Source organism: Hippoglossus stenolepis, chromosome 14 (genome assembly GCF_022539355.2).
Source record: "Hippoglossus stenolepis isolate QCI-W04-F060 chromosome 14, HSTE1.2, whole genome shotgun sequence".
Taxonomy (NCBI): Eukaryota; Metazoa; Chordata; class Actinopteri; order Pleuronectiformes; family Pleuronectidae; genus Hippoglossus; species Hippoglossus stenolepis.
In genome coordinates this window covers 19,196,443-19,222,961 of record NC_061496.1, presented here as the reverse complement: position 1 = coordinate 19,222,961, position 26,519 = coordinate 19,196,443, and the positions used below count along the sequence as shown (strand labels likewise).

The window sequence follows — 26,519 nt, the reverse complement described above, 5'->3', positions numbered from 1 at the left end:
TGGTTCCTCTCTGCGCTTCTCCTTGGCCTCAAAGCATCTGCTCACCTACCGGCATCATTTTAGAGCGAATCAGACACATGAAAGTGTGTGTGTGCAGTCTCCCACTACTGGGAGTCGGTCTCTCATGGAAGCAGCGGATGAGGACAAACGCTGTCTTGTTTATTAAAAAAAAAAGAAAAATTCCAAAACCAAACCACCACTGTTGTTTGTGTAGGTTTGTCCTCTGAGGTGCCGGTGACAGCAGCTCAGACCAACTGATAGCGAGGGATAGGAAGGCAGACGACGGTGGAGCTTTAGATTATTGTGAACAAAATAAATCCAACATGGCTCAAAAACCACAGCTATAACCTCCAGTGTCCACAGCTTCTGCTGTATATTGATCGGTCTATCACCCAAAAACCAGTAAACAAAGACAAGTACATAATTATATTTTGTTATTATTATTATACATAATAATATTGTAGGAGCCAATCAGAGCTCAGTTCTATAAATAGGAGCCAAACTTTATCCAGTGAGGCGTTCCACCCGGAAGGTAAACAGCTTTTGATTGCTGAAGCAGCTGCAGTTTGATATGAGAGAAGATAAATACAGCTCTCTCCCAGACGTATTGACCACTGAAGCGCTTAAGGGCAAATAGGAAGAGAATATCATGGATCAAAGTTCACCAAAGCTGAACTCCATGCGAAGCCACACTGTGGATTTGCTTTGCCACAGGAGGCAAATATTTATTCCCCCCCCCGCTTACACAGATTGGAAGTGAACTTTAGACGAAGGTTCTCCACTGCTACATTCATGTATGTGTGACCGGCCCTTATTGTACAAGTTGCACTCACCCATTCACACATACACATTCATACTAAACTTCAATACCCAGCGCTTTCACTATCACACACCATTCATACATTGTCAGAGGCAATTTAGGGTTCGGTAGTAAAGTTAAAATTAAACAAGGCTTCAGCTGGAACATTGATGATTGATGATAAATGTCTACAATGACATCATGTTATTGTAGACCATGGTTTGACAGGTAAAATGAACCATTTATGCAGCACTTTTCTAGACTTGCAGAAGAGTGAAATAAAAATTGAAAAAACTCCAGTTTCCACTGGAGCACAAAGAAATCCAGAGATGTGAACAGACAAACTGACAAAGACAAATGGAAACACAGAGGCTAAACACACCAGGGAGGCAGGGATCAAAGGTGGAACACATTAGAACAGGTGGAGACAATTGGAATTAAAGTGACCACAACAACTAGACACAGGCGGAACAGCAGGTGAAGTGCATGACAAAATAAAACAGGAACTATGACAACATACATGAGGGATCACGTGAAAGTAGCTACACATCAAGTATTATGTAAAAAAATCAAAAGTCTTTCAAAAGTTTGAAACCAAAGTAAAGAGAAGGGCGCAGACTATGACCCCCTGGGATCAAACTACCGACCCTCTGGTCAGTCGACAACTACTGGATCAACTACTGATCCTGATCTCTACTGAGCCACAGCCCTCTTCATGCTCCCAAGCACAGCCGCATGAAAAGAGCCTCAACTCATCATCAGCACTAATAAACAAATTAGGATCATTTTTATGCACGCACACACACACACACACACACGCACACACACTGCAAACATGCTCTCCAGCTGGTTAGGTAACTTGTACAGAAATGAAAATAGCTGTTCCCCTTTATGTCAAAAAGCACTTCAGAAAAGCCAGGGTTATATGTGTGTATCCCACAGTGATCACATTACACACAAATAGGCACGTTGGTGCGTGTCAATTCCTAAAGCACTCTGAGAGCAAGCTGAGAATGTCATGCAAAAATTAGATTTCCTCTCTCTGTACATAATAAACCATCAAAACCGTGGAATAATTTCACAATACTTACATGTTCCGTTGCGGCTAAATTCTCTCACATCCACACGGGAAGAGCTCAGAGGCAGAAAACTGTGATTCCCTTCTCACTATAATCTACATGTCAACAGCCTGTGCTTATTTCTATTAAACAATTTTGTTCCTTTCTTATTCAATGTTGAACCAAAATTCTAATACTGCGTCTAAATGTTGAAACATATTTATTTAATTAGAAAATGTTCCGACTTAAAATGTCACAAAGTTGGGTAAATTCCGCACTTTGATGGGTCTGTAGAGCCTTTTCAATGATGGGAAAAAATGTGTACAACAGAAAATGAAACGTCTGCCACTTAATATTTAACTGGGCGGATGGCTCAATCAAAAGATTTTCGCCAATTTCTTTCAATTTCAGCTTTTTCCTTCCAGAAAAATCAAGGGTGAGGCCAAATCAGCAGGTTTAATATGTGTGTGATTGATGATTTTGGGGCCTGTGCAATTTGTCTGCACAAATAATCTGCATGATGAGGCTTTCCCACTATCGTCTCGTCAGATGACATTCTCACCTCTTTTCAGTGATATGAAAAAATATATATATATATCATCACCATCTGCGTGACACGTCGCCCAGACTGGGCCCCGGGATGACTGATTAAAGCGCCCGCCATCAGTCCCAGGGGCCAGCGATGAGCAGACAAACAGATCAGATGAGATGCGAGCAATAGAAATCAGACGGAGAATACTCCACTGATAAGACGAGACATTACATTTGGGTTACTCAGAGTGGAAAAGAGGCTGATGGGGAGCTGGGGCGGCGGAGCGATGAAAAGATGCTGGTAATTGTAAGTGACTGATTAAGGTTAGAGGTGGGCAGGATGCTGGGGACTGGTGACAGTGTGCATCACAGGTGGTGCAACACTGAGCTTCAGAGGGAAATACCTTTGCTTTCATGTAAGAGGAGAACAGGATCTCCGGAGGCTTCACAAGTAACTTCTCTGCACTTGTGGCTCCTGATGACAAAACATCTGGTTTGTTTCAATTAACATAATGACACCAGTCAGGAGTCCGAGGCTTTAACATTCAGGCTTTTTAAAAATTCAGGGAGGATAATGGAAGGTATTCTAGTTAGATTTATAGAATTCAGGTTCAACACACTTAAACACGCATTTGGGGCAGATCCGGATCGGGGGTGCGGACACTGATTTCCCAGGGAATAATTCATGGATCTTGATGGAAAAACATCAGTCATACTTGGAGAACTGATATCTATGAGTGTGTGCAATGTGGTGCAGCCCTGAATTAATTTAAGGCAACCATCGGGCCTTGGTGGAGGGTCATTCTAGTTTTCATTTCTGCGCTGTTTGTAATAAAGGCTTAAATGCCCATGAAAGAGATCATTTAGCTGATTTTAAGTAGATTAATATCCTCGTCTATCGACAACATCCATGTCTAGATCAAGGTGGAAGTTTTGGATAGTCCCATATTCACTGCACTAAAGAGTCAATTACAGAATTCAATTAATTCTTTGCACAAGTGCAGAATAAAACACATTTGCCAAGTAACTTTACTTCATGGCAATCTTCCAACTGTGACCTCAGGTTTGTGAGTCAATGGAAAGGGGGAAGGGTCCTTGGATATGAGGTGTGTCACTTCTGTCAAACAACATTTAAAAAATATATATATATTTTGTCAGATTTGTGAAAACGCTCACGTTTCCTTTAAGTCACGTTAACATAATGGTTGTTGTCAGGTGAGGTGCAGTGTATTCAAATCTAATTTAAACAAGAGGCCAAAACTAAATTGTTGTGAATTAAACCTATATTGTTTCAGCGAATACATTATTCATCATGATCAATGATATTTTGTACAATGACTGTACTATGAATGCTGACCTGTTAATTTGCTGTGTGATATGAAGCTTTCACTCATAAGTTTGTTGATAGAAGTAAAAGACACTTAACTTTTATCAAGTCAAAACTTTTAGCAGTGTGAAAAATACAGACTTTGATCTACACCTGAAACCCAAAGCTGCTCCTATTACAAGCTGCAGAACAATTGGGGGGATTCAGCCACTAGTGGCTTCTTGTGTCCCAGTATTTCAGCTTCATCTACACTTGGCTATAAATACGTCTGTCTTCATGCCATTGGTCATAACTCTGACCTGTATGCAAATGTATGGCAAAAATAAGCTGTAATATGCTCTCAGTGGAGCAGGTAGCGGCCTCACTCCTGCACTGAGAGCGAGCAGCTGCAAAAGAGGACATGAAGCGGAGATAGTTACTGAACTGCTGCAGCTCTCATGCACCTCTACACATCCAACTGTGGGCCAGCTCTGTCTGTCAACACCTGGATGATGTCCATCAATGAAAATGATCATTCAGCCAGAAAAGTACTGTTCTTCACCTGAGACACTGAAACCACAGTGAAAGGCTCAGTTGTATCTAATGTAAACATGACCAGCAGTGCTTCAAGGTAGTCTGGGGGCCCCGGACCAAAAGAGTCCCCTCCCCAGACATACATGACACAAAACCACATTTTTACAAACTTCAAACTATTGTTTTAATACCAATATTATAAACTAAATGCATTTTGTGCACACACATAAATAATAGTGCAAACCTCCACCACCATCCAGGTAGTGTAACTGCTCTAACACGTTTACGTTATCACCCAAATGAAAACAAAGCTGTTCCGCTACAGAAAGTGTGTCTCGCTTTCTGCCTCACACGACACGCTTCAAGCTCAACATTTGAGGAGTGTGTGGAGACGTTGAGCTGGAGGATGATGACAGATGGAAGGAGCAGAGCCGCTGAGCGATAATGAGAGTGAACCTGTACCTGCACTGATGGAAGAGGCTCTGCTCGTCTCTTCCAGTGCACAGAGAGCTGTGTAATGTTAAATATGACACCGCCCATTATGTTCAGAACTACCTGAAGGTGCTGTCAGTCTCTGTGCTGCAACGTAAAAGAGGCTGCAACACTCGTCAGCTGCCAAAAAGCACCTCCCTCTGCCTCCGTCTGTCCATCTCTTTTCCAGTGTCCCCCTTCCTACATCCTGCGCCTCCCTCTACCTCTCCGTGTGTCATGTTAACCACCTGCAGTAGTAGCAGCGTACTACAGTGTCACTCTCTCCTCCTCTATCGGCTCCATCTCACCTGTTCCCTTCTTGCAGACGTAGGGCAGATTGTAGTTGCAGGGCACGTCGTTCCATTTGCCATTCTCATGAGATATCATAACCACGCAGTCCTCTCCTCCAGCGAAGAAGTTGTCTGGCTGGTTTTCACGCCAGTTCTCATATTGCTGCGCACACACACACATACACACACACACAGACAAGCACACACGGTTAGAGAAATACATTTGAGAAGCCAGTACTACCCTCTTTCTTGAACTGTAATTATAATATCCACACACCATATTTTTTGCAAGTCTACATTTTTTAATGATCTGTACAGAAATAGTAATAATTCTGTATTTATTTTCATTCCCCAATTTCCTCTTTTATTTTTCCTCTTTTAACGTTGTGATCTTTTTGTGTTGTATGTAAACATGGAAAATGAGAATACGACTCTGTGCAGAGGTAAATGGAACCGATTTCTTCTAATGAATACATTTTTTCAACAAACTGCTGTTAGGGATGTTTCAAGCTGCAATAATAGGCGTCTCTGGTTTTCTGTTACTCGTAGAAAATATTATATTTACTTCCACTTGGATTAACAGAAAAAAACAGTCACAGCTGCTCCCTCACCAGGTCCATCTTGTCGGTCCACTGAAAGTCGTCCTCCACTGTTCGATCATTTAAACCGATCCAGGTGTTGTCGTGGCTCAGACCTGCGTGAGAGGTAATGCAGAGAGACATGAATACACACTTACAGAGAAGGAAAAAGTACATATCAAGTACACACACACCCGGACATTAAAAGGCATAAAGTAGGCCAATAATTAGTAAAAAAAAAAGTATGAAAGCGATAGGAAAAGCCTAAATTGACTTTCAATGAACAGCTCTCAGACACAGATTAGACAATCAGGTGTCTTTAGGCAGTTTTACATCTAAATAGTACTTTCCAGTAAATCTGCAAAAGAAAATTGCATTTCAATTCCCTTTATGTTGCCTGAATATTTGGAGTTGATCCTATTGAAATCAACAGTTGGTGCTAATTTTCAATTTAGCTGCTGTTAAAGTAGTCAATTGGGTATTAAGTATGTATTATCAAAACAATAGCAGACAAAATTCCAACAATATAAAAATCCTGTGGGACATGAAATATGTCGTCTCGTGGAAGGTTCCAGTCCCTCTGTCCCTCCACAGAGACGTAATGATTTGACACCTCAGTGGAGACAGACGCTTGAGTGACACATTCACGTGCTTAATGTACATCATGAATAATTCACTGGATCTGTTCTCATTACAGGGTAACAGAGTTTTTATGAATACAGCACAAAGGCAAGCATGACTGGTAGGCAGGGGTTAAATGTGCTGATACATATCCAATAAATAGATCCACACTCACAAAGAAGAAGATGTAATCAAGGTTCAAATCAGAGTCAAAACCAGAGGGTGAATTTCCTTATTTTTAGTTTCTAAGATGAATCAAAATAAACTTCACAGAGTCAACAAATAGAATGTTTCCATTAGCCCACCTGTGGCTATAGTAAATGCCATAAACTTTTATATTCCACACGTTCACTTGGAGGATTTCTGTTCTGACATGTTCTGTTCTCCACATTAACTAAGACCGTTTCTGCCTGTGATTCCCTGGTGATGAGATTTTTGTTAGTGTGTGAAAGGAAAACTCAATAATGGCCTTTAAGTCTCACTTGTGTGTATGTTGGAGTGTCTGTGTGCATTGGTGGCACAGGCGCGTGCATGCGTATATGTAATGGAATTCCAATCATGGTGTATCTGATTAACACCATTACCAGGCCCATTAATCTTCCTAATGGCTTTGATCCTCTTATTGCAGGGGTGGAGACGCCCATTTTCGAGGCGATTAAACACACTTTTTGGTAACCGTGTGTGTGCAGAAGAAAGATGGGTGGGAGACGGACGGCACTGCCTTGGCATCTGTCCGAGGGTACAGAGGATAATATTGGATCCGATATTACAGATGCTTGGTGATCCGGCCTTATTACAGCACAAGTGGCTGTGGAGCGCTGCCAGGGGGGCGAGAAGCTAAGAATGAGGAGATGAAGGTTTATGAGGCACCAAAAAAGACGGAATTGATATAAGTGTGATAAAGCTGCCTGGCACAGACAAACTGCTCTCTGTGGTCAAATATTTAAGGCAAAGAAGAACACCCCCAAAAAGTTTGCACTAAAACATAAGTGCAGCAATGTTTCTTTCCTTGATTTTTTGCTCCTGTGCCAAAAATTATGATACGATTTTTGCGAATAATTCAGGAAAACATGAAAAAACAGATGGGCTGGTTTTGTTACATGGGGCAACACAATCTACAGCAGATGGTTTAGACAACCAGAGCAAAACTATATAATGAATAACATTGTTAAATATTACAAATAAATGCAATATTAAAATTACTTGACAAGAACATCTCATCCACTGAACAGGCTGCAAATATGTCTAAAAAAACAGAAATATTGTCACTAAATTGAAAAAAAATGTACATATATATAGACTAAGATAAACATAAATAACTCATAAGGAAGTTTATCATCTTTTTTGCAGGAAAACAACAAGTATCAATTAAATCATTTATACCTCCCAAAACTGGGCTAATAGTGTTTACATATTGACACTTGCATTACTTCATTGGACGCAAATGCCGACACCTCCCCCTCAAATCACATTGGAAGAAACAACGTGATAGTCTATTAAATGCTGTGTCACAAACACTTACATCAGAGCCTGTAGCAGCATTTCATCTAAAAAAAAAAAAAGGCGACACACATTTATTTGGCTGCACAGGCTCGGCACTTGAGGGCGTTTTTCAGCGGGGAAACGCAATAAACCCCTTCAAAGGTTCAAAGCCGAAGCAGACAGACGTTTATCACCGAGTTATGGAATACACGTAAAACAAGAGGTGCCATCGCAGAGAGCGGCCGTAATAAAGCAGAGGAGCAGATATGAAGTAAATCAGCAGCGAGGAGCAGCCGGGTGTCGCAGGTTGGGGGCAGACAGTACAGGGAGAGCTGAGAGATAAATAATGGACACTATTAAAACTGATTGGTGTTTTGTTAGATGTGATTGGTGACTGTGAGAGTCTATAGATTATTTCTGAGTTAGACAATCTCAAGGGGGGAGGAGGCTGGTTCCATCCACACCTTCACAAAAGAAAGACCAAAATGGATCCTTTTGTTCACTTGTCCCCTCTTCATGAACGTACCCACCACTGAGGTCCAGACATCAGTATTCCTTCTGAGGTGTGTAAAATAAGAGTTATAGAATATTTGTGTTAAAGGGAGAGTTCACCCAGAAATGAAAATTATTCAGACATAAAAAAACTACAGAAATAAAACATAACATGCCTCCATACTGCTTGTGTGGTATCATCAAAGTGTCCGCAAGCCCCGACATTCATATCTGACTCGAAACGAGGTAATTTACACCAAGTTTTAAGCCTAAATGTCAGCTGATATCTCCCGACGAGGTGCATTCAGGGACCGTTGGAAATGCTTACGTCCACTAGCATAGCCACTTCTGGTTGACTTTTAGCCTTAAAACACCGAGTCAGATATGAATGTTGGGGCTTGCGGACACTTTGGTGAGACCACATGAGCAGCATGGAGGCATGTTGTGCTTTTTTCTGTTGTTTTATTAAGTCTGAAGATAGTTCACTAATCTCTTCAATTTTACAGTACAACGCCAAGGTCACCAACTTCCACACTCTGCCCCTGTGTGACTTCCTGGACTGTATTATTCCCTGTTTTTATTTCGAAGTTTATTTCCTTATGTGTCTGTTTTGGGTTTTTACTTGCTGTCTTTGTGTTTTTTCATTTTCAATGGCAGCCACTTGTACGAGTTCTCTGGGTTTCTGCAGTCTCGGGGTCATTATCCATCTTGAGCAAATGAAACTCAACTTTTAGTGAACTCAATTACGACTGGACCAATACAGTCATGTGACACATGCAGTTGGAAGAAACAGGTGTAATGAAGCTTGTTTGCATGTGTTATAGTGTTAATAATGAAGTAGTGTTAATATATCTCCATCATCCTCTGATACAATACGAGACTGTGGATGTTTGTATCACAGTTTTAATCTCAGTTTCAGAATTGATGTTACACCATCAGGTGAATAGATGCTGAGTGGAAAAAAAGATTTTAGCAGGGGGGTACCAGGAGGTGCAACTTCCCCCTGATAGTCTCCAGACTGCATTCCAGCTTCCTGTCTCCTCCTAGAGAGAAGCGTGGGTCATGGTGGCATCAACGCCCCAAGCTGTCCAGCACCAAAGAGACACAGCTGTCTATTGAACCCGACTCTGCTTTGCCCAGCAGCGCTAAATCTGTTGCAGATCACCGTGATCAATGTCCAGCCAGGCCCCCAGCTGGTCCCTGAGTCTCCCATCCAAACACCAGCTCATCTCCAGTCAGCAGTCTGATGGACAGCTGCTCCTTGTTCTAAGTCGGCGGTGTGACTGACATCTGTTCCAGACCTCCACAGTATTTTCCATCAATTATCTCGAAATTGTTCTAACACAGTTGATAAAAGCTCTCATTAGCTCTCTTCATGGATTTTGATTTTTGTCACCGATTGTCGGACCTGTTTGCCTATTTTCAGCCGTCTTGCTGTTTTGACCGTGGACAGCTTCACCGTCTTGTAAACCTTTGTTTTCTTTTATTTAATAAATCAGTGAACTGCATTTTCTCTGCATCTGCTATTTGGTCCTATTTCCTGTGTTCCTGGCATCCGTTGTGACAGTCCTATCAGCAGCACCACAGCTGGTGTGTGGGTGAGTGAGAGAACAACCTTGTTGTTAATATTAAATCTTGACTCAACCCAGGGTTTGTCTGATTATGTCAACAAACCTGAATGCAGCTAAATCGGCCGGCACATGATGGAGGTAAGTCGTAGTTCAAAGCTGTTCAACCCCAGATATCATCCGTTCAGATTGCACTACAGTAAACAGTGGTGATCCAACAAGACGCAGGATAGTTAGTTTCATTTGAATAATTTTCTTAGCTTGTTAGCCTATGTTATTTTCCTTTCAGCCAATGTCTGAAACTTTGAATGAAAGTTGAAATACTTTTCTTTCAATTCATTTTGTGTAAAGATTTGAAATGGACGTTATATTATTACAACGCTATATTTTTTATTTTCATTACAAGGTTATCCTTGCGGAGGCTGGCAACATTTACATATAAATATCATCTGACCCTGTGTTTACCATCCTCACTGAAGACGAAAAGGAAAAGACTGCATGAATCAAGGCTCAGCTTTGAGAAGTGAAGAGATGCGACTGGGAGAAAAGGAGAGGAAGCAGGTGATGGAGATGAGAGAGGAAGAGCAGGTACCGCTCACTGTGCTCAGCATGTAGGTTTATTATTATGTGCCTGTGCTATTTAACGAACACAAATTACCTGATCACATTCAAACAATGTAGGCCCAATAGACACAGACATATTTAAATCTAATTGTAAAATTTTAACCTGATTTTTATGCATTACTGCTTAACAGTTACTTAATGCTCCTGCCTACAGACATGGTTGTAAAGCTACGTTTATCCAAACAACTTAAAATTCATGTTTGGAATGTGTAAGTCCAATCTGCCTGACTCCTGTAAAGCTGTAAAGTACAAGGGACAGCTAGTTTTAAAACTATTCTCATGGCAATACATTTTCTTTTTTTTAAGATTTATTTCCAAAGTTTTATTCCTAGCTCTCGTTAACATAAAAAAACATGGAGGTCCTCTGCATAATCTAACAACAGGCAACTTTGGAAACATTATTATTACATATTTTTAACTTGAGAAAGACAAACACATCTAAACCCAAGCTGTGGCTCGGCTGCTGTTGCTATGGAGAGAAATCTAATTAGAGAAGTGAATCAGAGCTGCAGCAAATTCAAAACCTCGTATTATTTCAACAGGAACCGAAAGCAGCATCATAGCTGCTGAGTTCACCTCACAGTGACCCAGAATGTGAAAGTGAACCGCGATGAACTGCAAAGTGTTTCACCAGGTTTCAAAGAACACGCTTCAGCTCCTCTAGCATTAGCAATGCACTTACCCTGTAAGAAATTCAAGATTGTGCTCGTATTCTATTGACAGCTTCTCTATTTACATTTAAATGTGCTGCCATGTTACAATGACGGTTTTATCAAAAACGCTTTTCTAACTAAGTTGCTTATTTAGTGCAAGCAACATGAACTCATGGCCGCCGCTCCCATCAAGCGCATCACACACTGTGCGTAGGGCATCAAGTGGCGGAGGGGACACCACAATTATAATCATAATGTTAATAATTATTCATAATTATAAATTGGTGAGTGATTGAGGAGCCAGAGACACTGGTATCACAACACCAGAAGATGCGCGGCTTCCTCAGGTAGAGTCCGGGCATTTAGATGAGTACATAACCCGACTTATATTCAAGAAAATACAGGAGTTATACCAGAGACCTCAAGAAGCAGCTGTGCTACACGCTCCCTGTGAAGAACTGCGACACGCAGCCGGTGGGGCCTGAGTGTCAGAATGTTGCTGGATGTTGTTTAGCAACTGACACCGCCCCCTGGAGAGCTGCGCAGGCGGGCTGGGTGCTTTCCCCAGGGCTTGGTGGTGCTGTGGCCGGGCTGTGCACACCATGGCTGGAACAGTGGAGCTGTGCATGGCTCCCTGGGACTGTGTGTGTGTGTGTGTGTGTGTGTGTGTGTGTGTGTGTGTGTGTGTGTGTGTGTGTGTGTGTGTGTGTGTGTGTGTGTGTGTGTGTGTGTGTGTGTTTGCAAAGTTTGCATTTTGAGACATTTCTTCAGTCATGTGTGTGACTAATTGAAAAGTTCTGTTTCTCTTATTTTTTAGGCCTATTTATTTTTTCACAACCGTAGCAACATTGATAATTAACATATATTTCCGTGGTTTCTTTTATTGAATAAGATTGCACTTTCAAATGCTTATGTGTGTGTTGCTGTTTTGTAGGTGCTACGGTGCAATAAATAGTCTTTGCAAAGTTATGTGACATTTGTTCAGTTATGTGTGTGTGACTTTTTGAACAGTTCTGTTGTTCTTACAAATACAAATATTTATAAAAATAAATATTTACACAAACATATTCTTTGAGGGGGCGGGCACCACGAAGCAATTATGCCGATGGCACCCGAATGGCTAGCAGTGGCCCTGGATGACCTACCAAGAAATCTGATGATGACACCCACGTCCCCCTCGGGACAAATTCTAATAACTTTACTAATCATTCATAAATTTGTTTTTATTGAAATACTTCTCCAGTATTTTGGTTTAAGACCAAATACATAAAAATGGATCTGATGACATTCACCCCAGCTGTACTCTGTGTTTAGCAAATGTTGGCCTGTTAACATGATAAACTAGGTGGGCGAATATTACATCTGCGTATTATTAACATGTTATGATGGTCATTTCATGTATGTTGCTATGCTAGCATTAGCATTCAGCTCAAGGTACATGCGAGCTCCACACAGCCACGAGCATGGCTGAGACGAGCTCATGATTTAACCAGGGACATTTTATCCCCATCAAACCTTAGAAATGCTCCTCACTAAAGCTGCTCTCAGACATGCACCGAACTCCTGAACTCTCTGTACTTTTCTCTGGAGGAGGTACATGTGTGATTGCAAATGTCTGAGTGAGAGCCTGCGGATTATCTGCAGACTTTCTCCACCTGGCCCCCTGGTATAAGGTCAGCAGAAAGTCTGCTAAATCTGATGTGAGCACACCAGGGGATCCCCCGCTGGATTCAACGTGAGCGAGAGTTGAGTCGCTTCTAACATTAATATATTTCTTCTCGCCACCTCTCGGCTGAATAATGCAGAGGATTTGTTGCTGTTGTGAACGTATCTGTGCAAAGAACCTCCCGCTGCGTTGTGCATGTGTGGAAAGCAAACTGCAGGTAAAGTCCGGACCCAGTTCTCTGGACTTTACCCGAAGGTCATGTCTGAAAAATCTAACTAACACTGCACAAAATGAACAGGACTTTTACTAAAGGAAGCCTGCATGCCCACACTTATCTGCCTAATTTAAGATTTCCTGCTGCGTAATCAGATAAGATTACGTAGGCTCTGCTATCTGTGCCAAGTCCGTCCTCGTCCTCTCATTCTCCTCAACCTCCACTTACCTCTGATGAAGTTCTGCTCGGCCAGGCTGTGGATGCTGGCCAGGTGACCGCTGTGCTCCCTGCAGTCCTTCTCGGCATCCTCCCAGGTGTGTCTGCGGCTGAAGTACCTGTAGCAGTGGCCGTGGAACTTCCTCCACGTGTGCTCGCAGCCCTCTGTGTCTGCAGGAGTACAGGGAGGGGGGCGGGAAAAGAGAATGATTGTTACAAAAAAACAGTGATTAGTCAATGGGAAATCCATGTCAGAAGAGAAATGTGGCTTTTGCAATCGTGACACGTCGATAGCTGGCAACTGCAAATGAGTTATAGTGTTGTGCAGGAAAGGAGAAAGAGGATTTTGGACTAAGAAAAGGAAAACCAACATACATTTTGATTATTTCTTTTTGGATCCACAAAGAAAATTCCTTCATGTGTCTCACAGCCCACAAATCAATATAACACTTTCCCCCTCTGCCGCTCCCCGTCTTCTTTTTCTTTCTTCAGTACGGTTTTACTTTGCGTGCCCTCTGTGACGCTCCTCTCCGTCGCCATCCCTCCATCTTTTCTGTATCTCCTTCTCTTTGATTTGACTTGGACTTTAAATCCACAGCAGAGGCAAGTCTGTGGTGAGCCAGCTTAGTACAGTGAAAGGGCGTTTTAATCTATTCAAATGACAACACTCCTTAGAAACTGCTTCCAGTGCGCAGCGTTCACTTGGTAATTAAGCCCTGTCACAGTCCTGTAGCTGCACCGACTCTCCCTCCACCCATCCCTCCATCGCTTCGTCCTACTCTCCCTTCATCTCTCTCTCATCAACCCTCCCTCGTTTCTCTGGGGGTTAGCAGTGGGACTCTGAGCTGTACATTTCAAATGTGATGTGTGTGTGTGGCTTTCGGTTCCATGCTGGATTGGTGTGCAAATATGTGTGTATTTGAATGTGTGTATGTATAGTTGATGTGGCTCTGGCTCGATGTGTCAGCCACCTTCAGCTTCCCCTCATGTGCCCACCTCCCTCCCCTCCCTACAGTGCACAGATCGGAGAGAAGGTCTGAGCTTTTCTTCCAACAAATCTGAAGCGACACCAGTAAATTGGGCAGTATGGGGCCCTGCTTAGTATGCAGAGAGATGCATTTTGGCTGTGGAAAGGAGAGGAGTCCATTATGGAAGGCCTTTTACAATGCAATATGAAATAAAGGCCCAGACACCTCCATCCTGCATTGAGAGAGAAAATGCTTTTCACACTGTGTCGCTCTCCTCTTTTCACACTGTTGTTCAGGGCAGTGACATCATTTCACAAAATGCAATACACTGGTTCACATTGTGCGTGACGGTCGCGTTCATATTAACAGGTTAGAGCAGCCACACAGCACGAGGCACACGTCTGAGATGTGAGCCAAGTGTAGCTGCAGCGGTGAGCGTCATATAGAGCTTTGGTGTGGAGCAAAAACTATTCACTGAGGTTTTTTCAAATGTCTCTGCTATATCTGAATATGTCACAGGCAATGATAAAATAATACAAATTAGTTTTGCGTGTTATTAGAGGAGATTGTGGAGGAACACACGTTTTATAAGTTCACAGTGACCTTGACCTTTGACATTTAACTACCAAATTTGAATCATAAAACATGTTAACATTTCTCAAAGAGAGTAAAAATGTACCAAAACTCTTAAATACTACTTTCAAAATGATATCCAGTGTTAGTCATAGCTGAGCAGGCAGGGTTTAACTCTTATTACCTTGGCGGGCTGACTAACAGCTAACTCACAACAGTGGATTAAAAGAGGAGTGAGGAGGGAGGTATTCATGCCTGACATGGATCATGGTACAAACAGTTCTTAGCATTGCTTTAAATACTAAATGAGGTTTATCACTCCACGGACATTTCGAGAACATAAATCCATGTCAGCCACATAAAAATAAAACTGACAAAGTACCATTAAAGATACATCCCTGTCCCTCATCTGGCTAAACCAGATTTACAGAATACTTGAGAACCCTTTTAGAACCAGATCTGACACACTGACAAACTACAGGAGAAGGAACATGCAGGCATTACTATCAGCAGACGCATGTTGGGTCCTTAACATACAATGTAGTAACATACGCACATGTTTTACAGTTTTTAGCAGCAAACAGCAGTAATAATATGAGCATTGTTATCTGTACAACACAGATAGTTTGTTCGTCCAACACAAACATTGCAGCGCCTGCAGCGCTCGACCTTCAGGTCAGATGTTCAGCTAAAATGATTGGATCTTACTCCTGACCTTACTTTGTCTAATGATGTCTTCAGAGAAATGATGTAAGTTGTTCTGACAATTATTGTAAATGTAAATGCAGAAGAGGAGAATTGCTTCATTACTTTGCCGACTCAAATTTCTCCTGCTGGTCTGGGGATTTATTCTGATGACCTCGAAACGCACTAATGACATGAAACCCAATTAGCCACTTTAACATACTCAGCTTCCTGTGGGCGGCTCAGTGGCTTTCTGGTTAACCCTGTTGCCCTAACAGCAAAAATGAGTCTGCGCTAAACTTCCCATTTGGACTATAGTGTGCATGTACTCTTCATTTCAGAATAGATTTCCTTTTACAATGCCAAGTGGGAGCACCAGTCGACTTGTAGCTGTGGGCATGAGTATAATCTCTGTGGGGTAATTCATTCACTGGACAGTGAGGACGGACAGAACTAGATTGAAATTCTAGTAACAATGGTTTTCTCCAAACTCTTTTGCTTTGCTTGGATATGAGTAAGAACCATTCAGGACATTGTCATAGTTAACACTGTCAGCTGGAGCTAATCCCAGTGGACATTGGTTGAGAGGCAGGTTGCACCCTGCACAGGTGACTGGTGAATCATAGAGCCAACATATAGAGTCAAACAACCATTCCATCTCACATTCACACCCATGGCCAATTTATACAGTTGTACAGTTGTACACACGCAGCTGTTTATTGAAGTTTCACCCTTTTATCCGAGAGGCTTCTTCATTTCTAACTTAATGAGATGAGAGGTGACACGGCTTCAGAAACACAATCAAGTCCAGATGCACACATGTTCAACTCCCATGACCTGGATGACTGAGAATTTCCACAGATATATGCTCAGTTTAGAACTGTCGCCTCACCAGTGGCGGATCAAGGATTTTTATGAGTCAGGGGCCATAAAAGGGCCACAATTTACACAGAGGGGCCAATTATAAGTCAGACACCCATGTACATTCCTTGTTTACAGTTATCTCTAAAGCTTTGAGCAAAGCCACATGTCATTGAATATATTTAGAAAAATTGTGCATAGAAAATAAAAATCCTAATATTTGTTGTTGGTATTGTTGGTAAGTGGGTACTTTTTTAAGGACAACGCCACTTAAGGGGCCTATCAGATTTCAGCTAGGGCCAGCGCCCCCTGGTCCCGCCCCTGTGCATCACAGTAATAAGGTTCTTGTTCTGAATCCCAGGTTCAGACAGGGGTCTTTCTGTGTGGAGTTTGCATGTTTTCCCTGTGTCTGCGTGGGTTTTCTCCGGCTTCTTCCCCCAGTCCAAAGACAGAGAGATTGGGGTAAGTATCATGTAGATTATGAAGATTACAGCTTCAATGAGACCACACAGTATGGAAACAAGATGGAAAAAAAATCACTAGCTAATATTAGTTATAACCTTTCACTCGATCCAAACCTTGTGTGTAAGTGCTCAGACACTAATAAACTGGTAACCATTACGGGTTTTTGCAGATTGGTTCTCTGTTTGTGGATTAATACAAGATGAAATAAGCTTGAAAAGAAAGACGACGGACTGGGTATTTATGGAAAGGCTTATCTGCCTTCAGACTAACTGCGTAAAAAATAAAATCGCTTTATTAATTTGAATGAGGACAAATCGTGAAAATGCAGCTTTGTCTGTAAAACGTTTGAACCAGGCTCAACTCTTGCTGCAGAACATCGTCATACAGCAACGGACCTTTGTTGCAGTGGGATCTATAATACATTAGAAAATTCAGTCAGTTTCAAAAAGAAACCAACTGCATTTGAATCAGCATTTTGCAGCCTTACATCTCCTATGTGCTATAAGAGCATGTATCTGAACAGAGTTATAGATTAACATTAGCTAGTCCAATGTTGCTGCTGTTATCTCCGGCCTTACGGGGCCAAAATCCCTCCCTGGTGCTGTCATCACCTCTCCTGACTCTACTCTCTCACTCCATCATCTGGACTGGAAGCCACCTGCTCAGTGTTTGCCCACATTACAGCAGGTTCATTGTATTAACATCAGGAGTGGGTCCACTTTGGCTCATGCAGGTGGAGAATGGGTTATCTACAGGCACAGGGACAGGAGAGTAAGGGTGGGAGTCACAGGGCGAGAGAGAAACACGCGCACGCACGCACGCACACACACGCACGCACACAAATTAAACATACACACCTTTACAAAATCGCACAACCTCTGTTGCTGTGTGTTCTGGCCCATCAGTCAAGAGTGTGTGTGTGTGCAGGCTAGTGCTGGTCAATTTCTACTAAAGAAAGCATTGTATCCAAGGAAGACAAAAACCTTAAGACAGACAAATTAGGGCTTTGCCGACACTACTGCAGAATTCTTGTTTAATCAGATATTTTCCCCTGTTTTTAAGAGAAATATCTCCATCCACATGAACTTGGTTTTACAGACAAGAACATAAAAACAACTTCAAAAGCTCAAACAAGCATGCCGGGCCAGTAGGTGGCGAATGCGATAAAGTCTAGATCAACGGTCCATGAAATACCGGAGAGTAATGCTGGGATCCAAGATATACAGTCTATGGATCCAAGTAATAAATGGGGCGAGGCAGATGCCTGTGAATGTTGTGCAGTGATGACAAATTTAACTGCAGACTTGTAATATGACCGAGCAGTGCTACCTAAACGTAGATGAACCTGTCTGTAGCCGCCAGTGATGTTGTTGTTGTGTCTGGTGCATGCAGATACACAGAAACCAGACTTTTTGAAAATCATCACTTTGGAAAGTGTTTGTAAAAATCCCAAGTTTTAGTAACTTAAAAGATTGTTTGCATGTGGACGAGAGGCTCAAACGCAGAGGAAAAAGTTTATTTCGCAAAATATCTGCATTAGTGTGGACAGGTTTCACACACATAGGAGGAAGAAAGAAATGAGAGGGCGAGAATAAGAAAATGAAAGAGTCGGAGAAATGGAGAGGCAGAGAGATGGAGGGAAAGAAAGAAGAGGGAGTGATCAAAAATAAACAGGCATGTTTTCTCCCCCTCAGATCTTCAACGTAGTCTCTGCTGATTTCTCCTCCCGCTCGCTGACAGTGAGGCTCAAAGCCCAACATCACATCAACCTCTTCAAATATTTAGACATCATTCAAGTCGTTCTCTTCTTTTTCCCGTGTTCCCTCTGTCAAGCAGAGCGAGAGGTAGGGGGTATGTTTCAGCGATTAATATTCCCACAGACTTTAGAGCACGACGGTTAGGAAATAAAAGGCCATGCACTTCCAGCTGACTGATTGGGTCGTTTATCCACGTCACAGAGTGATATTTCTGCGGCTTGGCTTTTTTAGATCCCCTGAATGATGAAACTGCCTGTGTTTGCATTTGTGTGTGTGTGTGTGTGTGTACGTGTGTGTGCCTGCGCTGCCATTTTGCCTCCTCCCTGTGTGACTCTTTGAACGCTGGCAGCTCAGTGTCCCATTTGCAACCGGGCAGATGACAGCGGTCCAGAGAGAGAGGGGAAATAAGTGTGAGAAAGAGCGAGAGACATAGAGAGAGAGAGGGAGATGAGGAGGATGCCAAAAGGTGAGGATGTGAGGAGAATGTTCAAACGGTTGTGGAATTATTAATGGTTATTACAAGGGCAGTGTTGATTAATGGAACATCCTAATTGTGCGTTTCTCTCAATTAGGAGTAATGGATGTTACAGTACCACAGCTACAGAGCTGAACATTTATGACCGATGCCAGTGTGAAGACTCCCTCTGCAGAATTGATGCTGATGGAGGACACTGAGGTAAAAGGGAGGGCAGCGCAGGCTTTTACAGCAAACAGGCAGAAACTCGTACAGCATGTTCACAGCTGATCCTGTGGATGTCTTTCTATAAATTGTATATCAGACAAGGACGTGTGTTCACTTACTGTATGTCCATTGTCTGTATCCACTGTGGTATTATTCTACACTGAGTGGGAATGCAGGCAACTGTACATTAAAGGTACAGGTAGGAGACAGTGAATATTGCACGAGCCCAGTAGATAACTAAATGAGCCCGACCCGAACCCGACAAGGATTCGGTTTTTAGTGTCCGAACCTGACCCGATGCTGCACTGAGTTTGCGTTACCATCTCCCTGATGGTTTTCCCTGATTACAGACATGTGCAGTGGAGAAAAACAAATAAAGTCAGCCTAAACCGACGAGGCTCAGGTTGGGTATCCACACTCTATTGCAGATGTGCCATCCTCATCTTCATCATCATGAACAAATCCTCAGAGAATTATCACCCCACTCTCAAGTTTTACTGCTTCACAGCATCTTTCTGCTCATCGCTTTGGTTTTTACGGCCGGCATCTTTATCGTTTCATTCTCGACACTCATCAGATTTGTTTTCAACAAAAGCAAGGAAGTGTTTACAGTAAAAAAAAACTAATAAACTAAATCTACTCTATTTGCTCATTCCCAAACTGCACACAGGCAAAGTTGGTGAGTAGCTGGTGAGCAGAGGTGAACGTTTGCCTCAGGAGTCAAACTAGCTCTTTAAAGCTAAAAGTAGAGTGAATATTTTACATATGTTAATCTAGTGGCAAGTAACACAACTTCAAATGAATGCTAATGTTGCTCCGTGTCTGCTGGATGTGTAAAAGGCCGTCTGTTTGCTAACCATCCTCAAGTGGCCAAAGAAATCTGTTCAGGGAGATTACCAGGAAGTCAGGAGCCCGAGGGAGTCATCTTTCTTTTGGCACATTTGTGTTTCCACCACATTTGAAAAAAAAAAAGGCAAATCAGACCAAAAAAGGATTCGTCTTTCGTGAATAACTGCTTTAACACTGTCCAAGGTTTGTGACACGCAGAGGTGGTCAGAAAGAGGGAAAACACTCGTCAGCTACAGACTGCTGATAAATGAATGGAAAAATAAATAAATGAGCGGAGAAACATAACGAATGCAGATGCTTCCAGTCGTGCGCTGTGGCATGTTTAGAGCAGCCACAGTGGATTCTGAGTTTGTAGCAAGATTGCAGACGGAAAAGATCTAAGTGACTTTGAAAATGGGTTCCTTGTTGGGGCATGCATGGCAGAGGGTTCACTCACAAAAGCTCCACTGAGCAGCGTGTGTCAATAACAGAGACCGAAGTGAAATCTGCATTTAGAGCGGTGGGAAAGACATGAGTTAATCAAGCCAGAAAATGTGGTCAACCGCTCACATTTGATGAGCGTAAGTGCGACATAAAAGGAAAAGCAGAAAAGCAACTCTTTCTCAGATGTTTGAGAATGTCAATGGGATCAGACTGTGTCGGCAAGAACAAGCATTCTACAGGCACATATATAGGAGGGACACTGGTCTTCAAAGAAAAAGTTTACGGAAAAAATGTAATATGCTCACATGAATAATTCTTGACAAATTTGCAAGGCCGCTAATGCCAAGTACAGACTACACAACTTTCAAGAGCTGCCTTCAGACATGAACTGAACTCCAGAGGTCCTCCACTGTTTCTCCGGAGGAGGTGTATGTTAACACAAAGGCCAGAGTGAGAGCCACTGGAGCTTCTGCTGACTCTCTCTGCTAGTACTTTGCATAAAAACAATAGTTTTATAGTTTTTAGCAAAAGTTAGGAGCCAACTCACCGTCCTGCGCTCTGATTGGCTGTAGTTGTTGTCTCCTAGTTTGTCTAGATATTTAGCCCGTTAGAAATCTAGTCAGATTCGGCGACGTGTCAGTGACCTCGTCAAATTGTATCTTTGAAGATTTCACACACGGCGATTGGCGACTGATTCTCCAGTTCATGAGTCAAGCTTCACTGAACTTTGAATAAACAGATGAGCAGCTCTTTGTGCAGCAGGGGTGACACAGCTTTACAGTTCTGTGGCCTGAGTCCAGCAGCCGCTCTTAAGAACAGGCACTGCACCAGTTCAAATACCAAATGAGGCTACGTCTTTAGGAAGAATGGTGTTTACCTCTGCAGTAGAGTTCAGAGACTTGTATGTCAAAGCGCATTGAAGCTGTTCTGGCAGCTTGCGATGGCCCAACACCTTACAAAGAAACCTTATGTTGGTTTTTCCTTTAATTATAGATCCACCATTGTAAGAAAAACTCCACTGGGAGTTTTCTGCTTCCTTTTTTTTGAGACATAATCTCATTAAAACTTAAGTAAAGTGCATTTTTATGTTGTGCTCTTTCTCTGTGATCTTTTTGAGACTAGTTAGGAAGTCAGACGCACTTTCATACATCATATTGATACAAGCAGCCATTGTCTTTTTGCAAACTTGAACAAATGCAGAGATACAGGGTCAATAGAGAGTAATGCCACAGGAGCAAGCAGGAAACTTAACTGGAACAAGGTGCACAATGAGCTCCAAGAAAGTTCGATGGAAAAGTTCCTGTGGAGGAAATCAACTGCGGGATGCCAGCCAATGAAAGACAAAAGGGAGTGCAACAGTAAGAGCCAGGCTTCTGTTGTTTGAGGACTTATACAATCATTCCTGGAAATATGAGCACGAAGAAGAACAAAAGCTACTAAACCTCTAGCGGAGCTCAAAGTGCTCCTTTACACCTCTCCATCTGAAACGTTCATTATTGCACAGCAGAGGAACACACACCCTCCTCCCTTTCTCTCTCTCCCTCCATCTCTTTCTCGCTTTCTTTTCATCTATTATAACACCTGCTCTGATGCTTCCTCTTCGTTTTCTTCACTGCGTCTTTCTCTGCCGACTGAACTTCCTTCCAATCAGGAGGAGAGAATGACGGCATTTTCAGGAACATTGTCTAATTAAGCACCTTGAATGAGAATGAATTACCCCCCCTCATCTCTCCAAGCTCATCGGCTCGGAGAGAAAGTGATGGTTTGCTGCAGCCTCTGCCAGACTTAGGCAAAACTTCAGGGATATATAACACGTGTACCTGCCTGTTTTTCGGCATTCAACGTACTCCCGTGAAACTTCAGGGGCGAGGTAAAACCAGAAGATCCGTCTCCCTCGCTTCTCAGTCTCGTGTCCCCCTCGACATGTTATTAGGATGCATGAATCTTCATTAGCATTAATGGCTTCTAAATACCCGGAGGACGCACAGAAATTAATTTTGAGCCGAGCTTTCTGCTGAGTCACCGGTTTGGACGGCGGCGGTGCAGTCTGGGACAAAGCATAAGAAATTAAGCAAAGTTGGCGAACTCCCGATGGCTTCCTCCTGAGCCTTTCTGTGGACTCCGAGAGAGGCAGATGCTGAGTCACACAATCACTCCAACAACAATAAAGATAAAGATGAAAAAAACAAACAAATAAATAAAGAACTAGGAAGTAACATCAAACGGCAAAGTTCAGCCAAAGTGCTCGGAGTACTGTCGATTAAAAAGAGAGTACAGAGTAAATAGCTTAGAGAGACAGATCTAATTGCCCAATAAAACCTCAAGAAACGTTAGACACAGAGTCAATGACATGAGGGCTGGGATGACCTGCGATTGTTTGGACCAGATCAGTAGAGAACTGCAGCTGTCTTTCAGGTAAGAGGTCAAAATAAGGACATACGCATAACTTTGGTCAAATCATTTAAACTATAGTATACCTACATTCACATTGATCTTGTCTCTTACCTCAAATTTACCTCAAGAAATAATACAGATCTAAAACCCAAAATGTTATCATAACAGCATAATGTTCAAAACTTTATTTTGTTTCATTCTATCTTTATTTTTTAGTCCCTCTTCGACTTAGATTTATTGTAAAACATTAATTTACACTATTTCATTAAAAACCCAAGACTATAAACCGTCAATAATAGAAAATTAGGAATTTGAGTGACATATTTGATTTTTTTAACCTTTCAATGCAAACATATTTTAAATTCCTCCTTTAAACACATTTCAAAATCTGCCTTTATGACAACTACAATACGGTTAAACGGGTACTGCACCAATTAAGCATTGCACCACTATAACATTGTGGGACTCATGCCGCAAAACCAGAGATATCATCTGTTATCAATGTTTTCTTTATCCTTGTGAAAGCCTGGTGCCGACATTATTCACAATCCAACTTAACTACCATTGTTTCAGTCCAGCCTGCCCTCCCTAGAAGAACGGTCAGAACCAGTGAATTTAGCAAGTGCTCAGCAAGCAAGTTTACATTCATGCGGCAGTGCCCTGTTATTATGATGGGAACAAAGGAGGAAGTGAGATAGAGCGAGGCTCAGGGTGGATGATGTTTCAGTTTGTTTCCCATTTCCAACGGCAAGTCGCACGTTTTTTATTTCCAGCATTAAATCATTTGTTCCCAGACTCTCACCACATGTTTGATATTGTAAACATAAATGAGGAAGGTCCTCGAACTTTAACAAAAGATTACTTTTTAACTCAACTCACAGATATATGTGAGTTTCAGCTTTACACTTTCAACCTATTTTAATCTGACCAGGTCTAATGACTGTAATGATCGGATGTATGTGCAGAGGTTTTATCAAAATAGTTAATTTCATCCAAACTAAGATCTTTTCTGAAGTTGTTCTCATGCCTTTACCAAACCAAACCTTAACCATAAGGTTCATTCATCTTTATTTTAAAGGGCATTGCTGCAGGATGTATGTTCAGATGTGTAGAATCAGCCACTGCCTCAAGCTGCAGGCTTCAAGCTTAGATGTGCAGTGGGCTACAGAAGTCTGCTGAGATAGTTTATTTTTCCCTCAGACTTTTTAGTCATTTTTTAAACTGCAAGTTTTTAGTTCCAGCCACTTCTGATGCAAGTGACATCACCTGAGCAGACTATGAAAGCCTATGTGTGATAGAACGAGTGCGATGACAGACGTGACGGGAGAAGAAGTGCATCTGGTACTTTCTGTTACACTTCCCACCACTGTTAGTCAGCTCAGTCTGCTCTCCTCGTCATTAGTCTCAGTGTGTAGGCTTCACTTCATCATCTGCTGCCTGCCTCCAATCTGCAACACTGCTGTTGCTGTTTACATCCGTGTGCTCAAAAGTCTCTGCATCCGTCTGCCCCAGATTCACCCGTCGTCCTCTTTCAGGGGGAAAAGTTCTGCTCTACTTTGTTCTCTGTGATGCTGTCTTGTATTTGTTTTTCCTGTCTGTACACGTGTGTGTGTGTGTATGTTGAGTGTATTTGAAAATGCAGTGCTTCCAGCCTAGAACGATTGAACTTGAACTGGGTTTAGACGCTGTGTTCACAAACACACTTTTGGGGTGAACTCATTGTCTCGTCATCGTCATGAATGTTAAATCAGGAAGACTTTCTCTGAGACAATTATTCGCAGTTCTTTTTGTCTTTCACCTCCTTTCTCTCCCTCTCTCTCTATATATATATACTGTATATCTACGTCTCCATCTCCCCTTCTTCCTGCTTCTTAATCCGCTGACTGTGGGTCTTTTCAATGGTCCAATCAGATTCCGCCAGAACCTCATTCAGCCAATCATACGTTGCTGCCAAATGCTTTCTTCTCTCTGGCAGCTCTGCTCTGAAGAAAGATTTGACCTGTTGAGGAAAAGTGTCTGATCACTGTTGATATTGTGGCGGGTCAGAGACATCACCACTGAGTAGGTGGTCCTTCATATGTGGCCCAGGATGCATTTATGTTCACACAGTGAAAAGAATGAGGCCACATGCGACTCAGACAGCCTCCCACTGGGGTTTGAGTGATCAGATCTTAAGATGCAAATAACTTTGATCGGTTCACTCAGGACAGATGTTACTACCAGGTCTTAACAGGGTCTTTCTCATGGTCAGCTGTCATTTCAGTGATCAACTGTGACCCGCCTCCACCCAATCTCCTCCAGTGCATCACTCCCACCATCAACCACCACCAGCGTCCAGACCCTGCACGGGGGAATTCTTATGTTAATCTTTTTATGTTTCTTTGCTTCTTTGTTATGCTGTCATCTTCTATTTATTGTTCCTATTCTTTTTATTTGTAATAACTGTTTTTACATGATGCTGTCTTCTTATTGCTTTTCTTCATTATTAGTTATTCAGATCGAGTGCATTTTTGCGATTGCCCCTCAGTATCCTGTCTCTGCTTTATCAATGCACTTTGTAAACCCTGCTGAATTTAAGTTAGGCCTATTATTATTATTATTATTATTATTATTATTATTATAATACGCATTGGCTTCCACACCTTTTTTCATCTCGCTGACTTCACAAATGGGTGTTCAGCTGTCAAATGTAAGTCCCTCCTGATGGACACGCTCACCTGTGTGTTTGCCTCTGCTTGACCAGCAGGCCTAGCAGCTGTCCGGCTCTACTGGGGGATTTTGCATGTCTTCAAATAATAAATGGTTTGACGTATGGAACCAGGGCGGGGGAACAGAAGAGGGGTGTGAGAAGATGGATGAAGAGTGAGTCACTCCGTGCTGTCCTCCTCTGTGAGTTTAGAGCAGCAGCAAACACATTCCTCAAAGAAAACCAGGCAGCAGCCAAACACCGTGGCATTAATTAGTTACATACTCCTTTAACACAGGCTTTTTGTTTCCAATTTGTATATTTGTTCTGCTAGGAAACACAGAGAGTGAGAGAGAGAACACATTTCCTGTGGATACGATTATTCTTGGTTGGTTGTTCTGTAACTAAGAGTTGTTGCACAGCACTTTAATTTGTCTGCTCGGAGTCGTAGTGTGAGACTGCCATCCGAGATGCTGCTGAATAAACAGACAGGAAAGAAATCTTTTGATATTTGGGAAAGGTACATGGGTAGGTAGAAGGAGATTTGTTTGTTTGTGTGGCAGGAAAAAGAGAAACAGAAATAAAGAGTTTTGGGGCCTTGAAGTGATTTTTTCTGGTCCTTATTTTCTTCAAAGGGACGTTTGACGGCTAAGGTTTGGTTCTGAGATCAGAGTATGGTTGAGATTTGGTTGAGGTTAGGCGGCTAAGACATGTAAGATGCAACACGGGTCTTTTTTAAGTTACAACATATGCATCTGCGTGTGTGTGTCTCTGTGTGTGAACGTCTGTGACTAAAAGATCTTTAACTTTGCAGAGGTATCACACACACACACACACACACACACACACGCACACGCACACAGCGAAACAGGAACACAGTCACAGAGTGTGACGAAGCCTCCTGCTGTGCAGCAGAGATGAGAGGCACACAAAGATGCAGCGAGTGACAGCAGAAAGGTGGTGAGAGAAAAGAAAAAAAGAGGAAGGCAACATGAAACAGTGGAATAGCAAAATAACAATTCCACACACACTTGTGAATGTGATGTGGCTTTTCTCCCTAGAAAGGCCGAAGAG

The 26,519-nt window shown here is 42.3% G+C and overlaps 1 protein-coding gene across 1 annotated transcript in view; it reads right to left on the bottom strand.

Annotated features, from left to right (window-relative positions):
* The window catches only part of ncanb (neurocan b), a 153,554-nt gene that overhangs the window by 11,055 nt on the left and 115,980 nt on the right, over positions 1-26,519 (bottom strand). Inside the window, exons 12-14 of the mRNA XM_047343242.1 lie at positions 13,116-13,274; positions 5,601-5,683; positions 5,008-5,152 (exon numbers count right to left, since the gene is read on the bottom strand). Coding sequence (XP_047199198.1) covers positions 5,008-5,152; positions 5,601-5,683; positions 13,116-13,274 — 387 coding nt within the window. The remainder of the gene's footprint in view (positions 1-5,007; positions 5,153-5,600; positions 5,684-13,115; positions 13,275-26,519) is intronic.